Below are 11,745 nucleotides of genomic sequence, written 5' to 3' on the forward strand. Positions count from 1 at the left end.
TTGCTCCCCTTAGTGCCCCGATGGCCTTTTCTCTTCTACCCTATGTAAGCCACAATGTTTCGCTTCAGAACTTTTCCTTTTTCTGCATAAACAAAGGCACACTCACATGTGACAAAAACATTCTACCATATATTCGCATTTCAAATGATGTGTCACAAATATGCAATTAACAAAACATTTAAAATATTAGATGATTGGTATTAAAAGATGTATATTTTGGGTAACGTTTGGAGCCGTTTGTCTATCCATATACATAAACACACATAGCTTAAAAAAACATAAAGGAAATACAAATATGAAGTGTAATTCCTTAGAATAGGTAGTATTCGCACTGTGTTTGTTCATTGCCTGTTTTATAATTGGATACACTTGGTTTTCACACTGAATTAAACTTCAGTTATGGCACCTACAAACTGCAGCCATTTATACACCTATTTTATGTGGATCAAAATTTACCAAAAATAACTCAAAGACCGAGCAATTGTGTGCCAAAATACCAAAGATAAATCTACAGGTTACAGCAATTTTATTGAAAGATACATACATAATTTATAAGAAACATTGCTGGTTATAAAGTCAGCTCACTAGATATTTATCATCGCTAAATAGTTCATCCAGTGGTTTTTCAAATTTTATTTTGTCAACTACAGTAGGTTTTGGTAATAATATGTCTACTGACAAGGGGCTTCCTCACTAGCTTGCATGCTTAGTCTATTCAGTGGTTCTTGCCGGAAAGAAGCTAGCCAGGGGGTTTACCAGCCAGGGTTTCACTAATAATTACATGCTCATTCTCTTTTTAACAATCTATATTATGACTAGCTACACTGCAATTAGCGAGCCAACAAATAGCATTGAACATTGTCTGCTGTTGTTTATTCAATACAGCCAACATGGCCTAACTGCTTAGTTATTCATAAAACTGACCTATCCATCAGGCATATCTAAAAACAGCAGTGGGATACCATCACACACAGGTTTATGTTTGACCTGTTTCAGAAGTCTAGGCCAGTATTTCCAATTGCTGTGACATTATGAGATGATCCATTATAGTGCTATAAGGTCATTTCTATATTCTGCATGATTTCTACAGCTACCATAAGGGATAAGACAAACAACTCTATCTGTGGTGAAACAATACTGCTGCACTTGATTGCATCAGTCAAAATATCAATATATGTATAGGTTACAGATTTAACGTGGTCAGCCCTGCAGGGGTCCGATTTATTCACCTTCCTCTCTTAACATCTTTAAATTTGAATAAGAAATGTAAGTAGTATATATAGTAAAGTCTATCAGTCCCAGAAACTAATGCGCAGCACTACCTTACTGTATTTGTTCCAAAGAATACAGTGCATCAGGCCAAAAACTGCCCTGCATTAGAGAATCTGTTGTGCATGAATACTATACAACAGAAGTGTTGCCAAATAATTCCATAGTTTATATTTCTTTCTATGAAACAATAAACGTACACATTTTTAAAATAACAAATCTATATTTTTAAAGAAACATTCAGTTACGAAAACACATACTAAATTCTGGAAGCCTGCTCTATATTGTCGAGCAGTGTTCAGTATCTTAGGGTATATTCAGACCAGTCATATTCCAAATCACTCACATTCCAGGAGAATTTTGTTTCATGAATCAAATTTGGCAAATTTGAGTTTGTTTGAAAAAGCTTATCAGCTTGGAAAAAAGGCCACAGCTGTCAATATGGGACAGGGTTCATTTGTAATTGTTTACGAGAGATCTCCAAATGTGAGCAGCCTGAAAATGCCATAATACATATGTGAATAGCGAGGTTGCTGGAATGGTCGGTGACCTAAAAGAGAGGAGCCGTTTGTCTGGGATCGTCGGGCAGAACACTGATGGAGTCCTCAGCTTTCCCACAAAGCAGACACAACATGGTGTACTCCTGCAACACAAACACACAACAAGTTGTACTCCTGCAACACAAACACACAACATCCTGTACTCCCGCAACACAAACAAAGAACATGGTGTACTCCTGCAACACAAACACACATCATGGTGTACTCCTGCAACACAAACACACAACATCCTGTACTCCTGCAACACAAACAACACACAACATCCTGTACTCTTGCAACACAAACACACATTATGGTGTACTCCTGCAACACAAACACACAACATGGTGTCTTCCTGCAACTCTGCATCGCGTATCCCTGCAAACAGAAGGGTTACTGATACTGGCCCCTGACTTTCAATACTGTGCACCCACAATTGTGGTATATTGATCATAAATATGGTCTCATGAAGGCAAAATGTCAATATCCTGCATACAGTACCAAACATAAATGCCGATACATAATGTTAGTGTGACCCCTAGTGGACAAGGTTGGGGTCACACTGCAAGTAATTCATATAAATAAGTATTTGCATATTTGGTTGACTTGGAGACAAGTCAATCAAATATGGTTTATCTGATCAAGTTTAGGGTTCAAACACTATAACACATGTTAGTTAATAATATTACCTGTGAGGTACTACAGTGCATGATTCTGAGCCACTTACTCTTCACCGTTACCCCTTAGTTAACATCACTGCAAAAAATTTGAATTATCTCATGTCTAGGCTGCTGATTCTCAGCTGTGCATAACTGTGGTAGCTCATGAGGGCTGTACTATACACACCTCAGCAAAATTCCTAACAAACATACAAATCTGGATTACCAAAGTTGCTTAAAGTAATAAAAAGCATCATAAAAATCAAAGGGGATCAAAAGATCCTTTTCAAGAGAAGTTGGAAGCGTTCTGAAAACACTTGGCTATAAAATGTAACCGGACTGGCTTTTAATCATTTGAAAATCAGCCAAAATAAGCTCCTCTTCTCTAGTCCTGCAAAAAAAAAAAAACCCAAACAACTAGATTTTTTGACATAAAGCAGGAGATCCCATATCCCCCATCACTGTATCCCTGCTGCTGCTACCTGTATGTTGTAGAATTGATTGCCTATGTTTATTTTTATATGCAATAGTAGTTGTTTTAATTTCACCTCATTCTTATTACTGTTTTATTTTCTCGTACTACCATTTTAATACTCTGTTCTGCACATTGTATTTAACACTGTGGTCATATTTTTTAAAAATCTGTGATGCCTCCCTTATTAGCAACACATATTCAAACATCAGGCCACATTAAACTACTGTCCTTGTTTAGTCAACAACAAAGAAGATACCACCAAGGTCCTTACCTGATAGTCATCCACCACAGAGAAGGTGTACTCATGTCTTGCTATGGTATGATCGCAATTTTTGCACACATCTACGAGACAAAAATGAGGAGGATTAATTAAGCACTGAGATTAGACCGTATTAGTGCCGATCAACCAATTGTTGTTATGACTCACGGTCGTAAGTGACTATCTCTTCTCCATCCTCATCTTCTGTGGATTTGTTGCTGATCAACACAAAGTCCCTCTGATGGCACTTGGCACAGCCCACGTAGTTAATAAGGTAGGAGCCATTCTCCAGACAGGTGTTCCCCTGTGAAGGACATTAATCAGAGCCACAAACAGCTGCCACATGCATATAATCAAAAAGTAATTATAATCTCAACCTTACTTATAAAGCTTATTTATCCATCCCCTGACTTGCATTTCCTGTTGTGCCCCAGTACTATTACTGTCACTAGCTGCCATTTCAGACATATGTGTTGATAGCTAGCTAGATTTTATACAGTTTATGTTTATTCTGGCCTAACTATTAAACCTGTAGGATTTGCAACTAGCTACACAGGCAGGTCAGAAGATTCATGTTTGATTTACCACCTATTTGGGGTTCATCATCACAAAATCGTGATTAGATACACGTAGTAATTGACCATTGACTCTTCATAATTTCATAGTTTTTTCCAAGCAGAATCCAGCTAGTTGGCACTCTCAGTACCACCTCTTCCTCTCTGCCTTATGCACTGACCAGGCATAAAATCTGATGCGAGATAAGACCTCCAGCCTTCTAAGGACATATTTTGCTAATAAGCCAATGGTTAGCTACTACTTCTGACTAAATGTAATCTCTTGTATGTGGGGCTCAAACTGGTGATGGTCATTCAAACCAACTCAACCAGTGATGATAGTCTAATGTTGTAATGCAGGGAAACCTGCTAGATCAATTACACTGTAGGGAACCAAACTCACAAATTCCCCTTATCTCGTCAAAGCAAGTTCATTACAAAAACACGTTCCAAGTTCTATTCAGATTGCAAAACTCCTCAGACGGTTATGATGCTGACAAATGAGGTCACTGCTTCACTAATACAATACATCCTCAGGCACTAAGGCTTACGCAAATTTACTCACTTGTGAGAAGGCACATTTCCTTCTTCCTTTTCTTTCCATTTTTAAAGACTGAATTATTGTGACAACCGTGCACCAGGTCATGTAATTCCACTCAATGTTTGTAGGAAGATTGGCCATTTTTACTCGGTAGGTATGCATTATGGACATGTTAAAAATGCTTAAGACAGACAGCGATGTGCACATGTGCATGTGCCAAACCGGAAGCAATCTGGCCATGTCAACAAATTGACTTGCTTACTTCTATAAGCACTCAATGAGTCGATACGACAAAATGTGAACTTGCTGCAGAAGCATGCAGCACCCTATAAATTTGACAGTGTAGTTCAGACTACTTGTAAGAGGAGATATGATAGACGTCGCGCCTGAGGCTTTGGTTGACGCACATGCGCACTGTCTGTCTGTGGATAGAAGCGACAATGCACAGGAAAAAGAGAACAAGCTCAGCACTGGCCGCCACCCCTCAAAACTTTTGACAAAAATGTCTGGGGGATCCGCGGGCTACTTCACGCATTGTTCTGGAAATACCAGTCGCTATGAAACGAATTGTACAACAGTTAGCCTTTAAACAATGCATACCGGGCGTAGGTGAACATTTTTTAGCGTTATCCAAAACAAACACGAAGAACACATACCCGATCTGGATACTCTTTCTGGACGCAGCTGGTACACATAATCCTCTTGCTTTTCTAAAATATTTCGTTTAAGATCAAATATTAAATATGTCAGCCTATATTCTTAATTGTGACAAGACAGTATGAAGCACCTAACCACTCAGTGTGAACCTAACCCCAGTAAGAAACGACCGTCCGGTGGAGTATGCCGGAACAAGTTTCAAAATAAAAGCACGTTTCATGCTTTAAAAAAACGTGAACGTGTGGACTACACAGCACTAGCAAGTGTTTATTACTTTTAAAAAAGAGCGAAACATAGGCATTTCAACTTATTGAAACAGCCTAATTAGCCCTTCACTTATATTATATATGAATAAGGAAATGGCCAGAAATATATTTGTCACAACTGGTGTGATTGAGTTGCCTTATCAGCAGGAGGGTGAAAAAGTGCACATTGGGAGATGCATGAGCCTGAATAATGAAAAACTGTAGATTGTGCATTGTGCATCTTCAATATATGTTACCTTCAACCCTTAGAGACAGAGGAGTGTTTCAGTACGTATTAAGGCCAAGGGGCTGATTTATTTATTTATTTATTTTTACACCAGACTCCCCAGTACTTATTTTTTTAAAGTGCACGTACAAGTAGAAACATACAGGAAAGAAAAAATCAGACTTATTACCACTACTTACACACTACTTAAGAGCAGGGTGAAGTTAATCCTAACAAACTGTATAAAATATACAGTTCCGTGGTTAATCCCAGTAATGAAATTTCTGGAGGGAGGGGTTTCTCTTGCCAAATTTCAAAATAAAAGTACAATTTAAAAATACAATTATTACTTTCAGACGTTTTTTTTTTTTTTTTTTTGTCATATTAAGACACTAAACAAAAGAATATAAATGGCAAATAAATGACAATAGCTTCTTGTCTTCCACTTTCACTTGGAATGAAAAAATACATCCAGGCCTATTCAACATTTATATCTTTATTCAAGTTGTGTTAATTTCACGAGGATACAAGAATGGTTGATCCCAAGAACAGACCTTTCAGCCCATCTAGACGCATCATTTGTTGGTGTTTAAATGACCAGGTCAACAAGAGCGAACACTTTATGGTCAACCATTTACAACCATTTAATAACTGTTCACAACCCAAACAGGTTTTGGAAATTAATTTACATTAAATTACATTTAAATTCTTATCAATATTCAGACACAAGAAAATTATCCCCCTGTGAGGGTTAATTCTCGTGGCCAGTTGGGAGACAATTTTTAAATCCCTTAATTTATTTTGTCCTGTCATTTTCAGTACTGTATGACAGCACAGGATAAATGAAGGCTATAGCAGGAGGTGGTCACTGCATCATCTTCAACCACCTTCACAATGCAGAGTCATTGGCATACACCAGCTGATGAGTCAAAAGGGGAGGTCTTCTGCGTCTGTAGGTCGCGTCTCGCTCACTTTCTTAAGTAGAGAGGCCTTGAGTGCGTTGATCTTTCTATCCAGCTCTGTCAGGCTGTAAGCCTGTCTCACAACAAATACATGCACACATAATGTTTGTATAAGAGTTGGCTCCCCAATACTACTGTGAGCAAGCTGAATTGATGGAAAGGTTGCTGTCTTTGAGAGGAAAGGCTTACCTGTGAAGGTGTAGCTTTAGACCGCTTGTGCAGATTACCCTTAAATTAAAAGAAATTAAAACAATATAATTTAGCTGAAAGGTATTTCATTCATTTGATAAAATATTTCCAAAACAAGGTGCATCCTTTCATTTGCATTAGATTTCCATTGTTATATCAACAAATATTCTGACTGACAGCATTCAGACTCACTGTGGACTGGAAGTATTCAGGGGAGAGGCCCTCTAGCTCCAGGATCCGGTCCTCCATGCATTTTAGCCTCTGGTAAATATTCTGGGGTACTGGTCTGTCTTTAAGGGAATATTGCAGTGAATTTTAATTCCTTCTTCTCAATAGGCTGGAACAATAATTTGCAGTACCGCTTTATGACACTGTAGGGTACATTTACTAAAGGATTAAGCTTTCCTTGCAAACATAACTGCACAACTGAACAGCATTAGGGGATTCACAAAGCACTTGCAACATAACCATGCTGACAGTGTACCGTCTCCGTTCATGTGATTTTTAATACAAAGAACTTAAAATAAATTTCATGAAATACTTTCAGTAAATCGCAAACGTATGCAATATTATTACTATAAATCGACAACGTCTGAACTATTAACACTAAAAATTAAGGACTCCAAAAAAATGCCAGTAACAATTTGCAAAATTAGTTGTCTACAGTACATGACGCAAGCTATTTGCCAATGATATAATTAAACATGCATAATTTTAAATGTATGTATGCATGTACTTGCCACATATCATAGAACCCTGATTACTGAATGAAGAAATTTAGATATGCGTGTATCACTCCTCACTTGCAGTCAGATTCAGGTGTGCCTCGATGTTTTGAAGTCGCTCCTCGATGGCTGGGTTTCCACAGGCAACAACGCTCTGCTTCAGTCCAGAGAGCTCTCTGTGTCCGCCCACCCACGTCTGCGGCCCATACCGGTTCACCACCCTCGTCACTGTAATGGCCACCAAAACAAACATCTCGTCACTACAACTGCAAACACTGGCCCCAAGGCACATTTATTATAACAACAACATGGAAAAGGCTATGTTTTTTTTTACAGACACACACACTTACAAATTAGGGAGGAAAGGGGGGAGGGGGAAAAATAGTTTAGTAGTTTACCTTTAACATGGCTTTTGAACCCAGGGAAAGGTGTAAAAACAGCATCAGTTCTGGCACAGCTGTTTTCTGCATCACAAAAAATTATTCCAATTTGAGCACATGTGTTCATTAAAACAGTGTATTACAGTTTGCCAAAACATAAACAATACAGCCATATTTTTGTCTGATTAACAACTGACATGCCCAGAAATATCTGCAACCTGTGAATACCAGTGAACTCAATTTTTGCCAAAATGGAATGCTGCACTACATTTATATAACTGCAAATATTTTTCAGTAAACATTCATTTTTAGACTAGTAAGTGGCTATAGGTAGAGCTAGGGATACAGCAATATGACACATACCCAAGTGATGACAACAGTTCTGTTAACTGACAAGAGCAAATTAAATGGATTGAAAACTTTGAATCAATTTTAATTTGGGGAAGCCCAATCCATCACTTGGGGACAGTGTGGATTCTTATCTTCTGAGGCAAGTACTGAAACATTCACCAGTTTCACTCTTTAGTCCACCAGCTGAGCTAAACAGCTATTGTATCAGATGACTTCATGTACAACTTACCTGGGCATAGGCCTACTACAGGTGCCTGATGAGTTCTAACAGTGTTGAGTTCTAACTATATTCTATGTTGCTCTGGGTAAGTGTGTCTGCTAAATGCATGTAATGTAACAAAAATAACAGGTGGCTCATCAGTAGGTCTTAGTGGAGAGAAGAGGCAGTGTCTGGCCACATGCCCCATATAGGAGAATGTGATTGCTGTGCACACTCAAACTGAGGACACTGCAACAATGAAACTGGCTTAAAATTACCAATGGGAGAAAAGTAAAAGGAATACAAATATAGAACTAAAGTACTTTTGGATGATTCTAATTTAAGACTAAATTCTATACTATTCTATTCTGCTAGTTTTCCTCTTTCAAACAATGATACGGGAAAATGAACATTAGCTCTACAATCTGTTACTAATAATCGTCATCATCATCTTAATAATGAACTCATGTACTGTAACCATTTGCTCCATCTCACCTTGATTGCAGTCGATCACGTTGCAGAACTCCCTCACATTGTTTTCATTGATCTCCAACTGTTTGCGCTCAATGAATGCTGATATTCTTCTGTCAATCTGCAAGTGAGGGGAAAGAAATATTTTCAGTTGAGCACATACTGATGAGCCATTATATTTCATTACCTCAACAAATGTAATAGTTTTTCGGTAGGCAATTTGTTTTTGTTTTGTTCCTCGGTTTTATTAATCATTTTTCCATTTGGAATTGCTAACTGCAGTGGTGGGACTGTTCCACGGCTCCTCCGTTAACTCAGGACAATGCAGTGCCAATGTGTGTCCTCAAATGCCACCGGAAAGAAACCCCCGGTTCAGTGATGGTGCCGCTTCCCTTTTCCACAGCCCACCAGCAGAGCTGCACAACCATTGCTCCAGCGGTTTGTGTAGGGCAGGCAAACATCCATCTAATGTAGGCAGGCTGCAGGCACCCGATCTGCCACATAAATCTCTAGCACAAACAGACAGAACATATCCTGCCCACTAAATCTCTCCCTGCCCAAGTAAAGACAATTCCGCTGGGTCAATTAGGCATAGCCCTGCAGAACTCCTCCCACAGTCGGCACTGGCCCAGCCAGGATTTGATTCTGGACTATGGTGAGCATCACAGCAGAGAACCAGTGCTTCAGCAGGACGCTCCACTCAACAGCCCAACTGCATGTTCCGCAAAGGAGCACCTCGAGCAGTGGTAACCAACCCTGTTCCTGGTGATCTACCATCCAGTAGGTTTATATTTCAACTCTAATTTTGCACACCTGACTCTACTGATTAGCAGCTCAAAAAGATTTCGAGCTGTTGAATGAGGTGTGCTTTGTTAGGGTCGGAATGAAAAGGTACAGGACTGTAGATCTCCAGGAACAGGGCTGGTTACCACTGACCTAGAGGATAACCACTAAACCCCAGGTGGTCAGATGCTTGATTATTTATCTGGGCTCAAACTACAATACTTACTCAAATGAGGAGAGCATGCAAACGCTGGTCTTACCTCTGACTTGCTTGCCCTGATCTGTACGTTGCCCTCCTCAGGCTGTGAGAAAGTAGGAACACTCCCCATCTCCTCTGGCTGGATTGCACCTACATCGTTCTTCTGTACCTCACCTGCAACCGGCTTCATCAGCAACTTCAGGTTTACAGATATTGACTGAATGACACAAGGCACAGAAAGTAAAGGGGTACACGATAAATAAAGGTAAAGATAAGAATTTTAACAATCTTTTAACCAAACCAAATACAATCTTAGATAGATTTACCACAACCAAAGTTATATTGCAAAAATAACATTCAAACACCAAAACACCTTTCTGTACGGTCGAGCCTGTACGAACCCCACAGTCATCAGCCCGTTCCATCAAAATGCAAAATAGAACCTATATAAATGACAATCATAACATTTCTATACACCCGCACGAAATACCCAATACATTTGATTTACACGCACAAAATGAACACATTATATTCTTTATACCTGTAGGGTGGAGATGTGATTCTGCAGGGAGGCAAGTACGTCCGTTGCCTTGAGAGATGAAACGCCGATATTGGTCGGATTGGCCTCAATTTTTAAAACCGCTTCACCTAAATTCAGCTTTCGGGAAAAGCGGGAAAAAACGGATCACTACTCTTCACCTCCTTCTCCTTACTCAGAAATGAAACTGCTGACATTTTAGTGATAGCGCTCATATGAGGAGAACCACGTTCTGTAAGCCTTTGACACAGAGAACTTGGCGCGTTGTAAGATGCTCTCTGGCCCTGGTAGGACACAATTGTATCCTCCTGCATGCGATTTAATTAAAATGGTTAACGTTATTCTTAACCAACTCCATTGATCTGTTTACTTGGGAGTGCACAGATTGTTGATTTTAACTCGAAAACAAACAGCAGACAAGGCAGCTGTCCGGAAGAAGGGCTACAAGCTCCTGGTCTATACGGATGAAGTAATTGCGCCTAGCTAGTTTACTGGCTACAACACTCTCAAAGAAGAAAATGTATTCATCAACTTGCTATTGTACGTTGAGCACTCAATCGATCCCTTGCAAGGATACCATATAACAACATTTCACACGAACAGGCCATGTTTCGGAGAACACCACGTATTCTGATCCATTGGCTCAAAGAAATTTGGTTAGTCTGACAGAAAGCCCTGGAGTTATCAAACGAGATTTATTCAGGTAGCAAAGGGACCGCCGCATCAGTCGGTTATCCAACTAGCAAACGTTAACGAGTCGAAAGGAGAATTACGAGGTGAACATAACGTATAGACATTTAGACGAACCTCTGTACTCAGGCGTGTCATGGAATTGAGGATATCGCAAACAAAATTTTGAAGCGTGGATCTTCCCTCATTCAAAATTCCTCCTCCATTGCGCTCATGTTCAATCTCAACTCCGCCAACCATATCCAGCTCCATAACATCAGCCATCATATTTTTAGAGTTCTTCTTCTTCTGCTCAAATGATGTTTAATGGTGACATGAAAACCAACTGAAATGTGCAATACTGCCACCTACTGTGGAGGCAGTAAAATATATTAAACCAATGTACAGTTCTAAATCGGCAGTCATCCGCACACAAAACTGTCGGCAATTATCGGCAACAACAAACATAATAATAATAATAATAATAATAATAATAATAATAATAAAATGGCATGCATTTTTACAGCACTTTTCTCTCACTCATAACTCATTACACTGGCGAGGGGAAAACTCGCCCCAACCACCACCAATGTGTAGCACCCATCTGGGTGATGCACAGCAGCTATTTTGCGGCAGAACGATCATCACACATCAGCTGCGGTGTAGAAAGAAAGAACGATTTTTAGGCATTTAAATTAGGTGGCAGGTTAAGCGAGCCAGATTGGGAATTTAGCCAGGACAGCTCCTACTTTTGTGACAAGCGTCATGGAATTTTAAATGACCACAGTGAGTCCGGACCTCAGTTTAACATCTCATCTGAAAGACAGTGTCTCCTACAGCACAATGACCCCATCA

General features: G+C 39.4%; 2 protein-coding genes across 2 annotated transcripts; both read right to left on the bottom strand.

Moving 5' to 3' along the window:
* Window positions 1-509: 509 nt before the first annotated feature.
* On the bottom strand, window positions 510-5,140 carry churc1 (churchill domain containing 1). The gene is made up of 4 exons (XM_035424143.1): window positions 4,953-5,140; window positions 3,370-3,505; window positions 3,214-3,284; window positions 510-1,912 (listed from the first exon to the last, which is right to left on the bottom strand). The coding sequence occupies exons 1-4, from the start codon at window positions 4,989-4,991 to the stop codon at window positions 1,820-1,822; spliced, it is 339 nt and encodes a 112-aa protein (XP_035280034.1). The 5' UTR covers window positions 4,992-5,140; the 3' UTR covers window positions 510-1,819.
* Window positions 5,141-5,904: 764 nt separating this feature from the next.
* mbip (MAP3K12 binding inhibitory protein 1) lies at window positions 5,905-11,214 on the bottom strand. The gene is made up of 9 exons (XM_035420870.1): window positions 11,029-11,214; window positions 10,225-10,341; window positions 9,745-9,900; window positions 8,726-8,822; window positions 7,699-7,764; window positions 7,379-7,528; window positions 6,768-6,865; window positions 6,576-6,614; window positions 5,905-6,459 (listed from the first exon to the last, which is right to left on the bottom strand). Exons 1-9 carry the CDS (start codon window positions 11,176-11,178, stop codon window positions 6,352-6,354), a joined length of 981 nt encoding a protein of 326 aa, XP_035276761.1. The 5' UTR covers window positions 11,179-11,214; the 3' UTR covers window positions 5,905-6,351.
* Between the last annotated feature and the right edge of the window lie 531 nt (window positions 11,215-11,745).

This window comes from Anguilla anguilla, chromosome 6, assembly GCF_013347855.1.
Source record: "Anguilla anguilla isolate fAngAng1 chromosome 6, fAngAng1.pri, whole genome shotgun sequence".
NCBI lineage: Eukaryota > Metazoa > Chordata > Actinopteri > Anguilliformes > Anguillidae > Anguilla > Anguilla anguilla.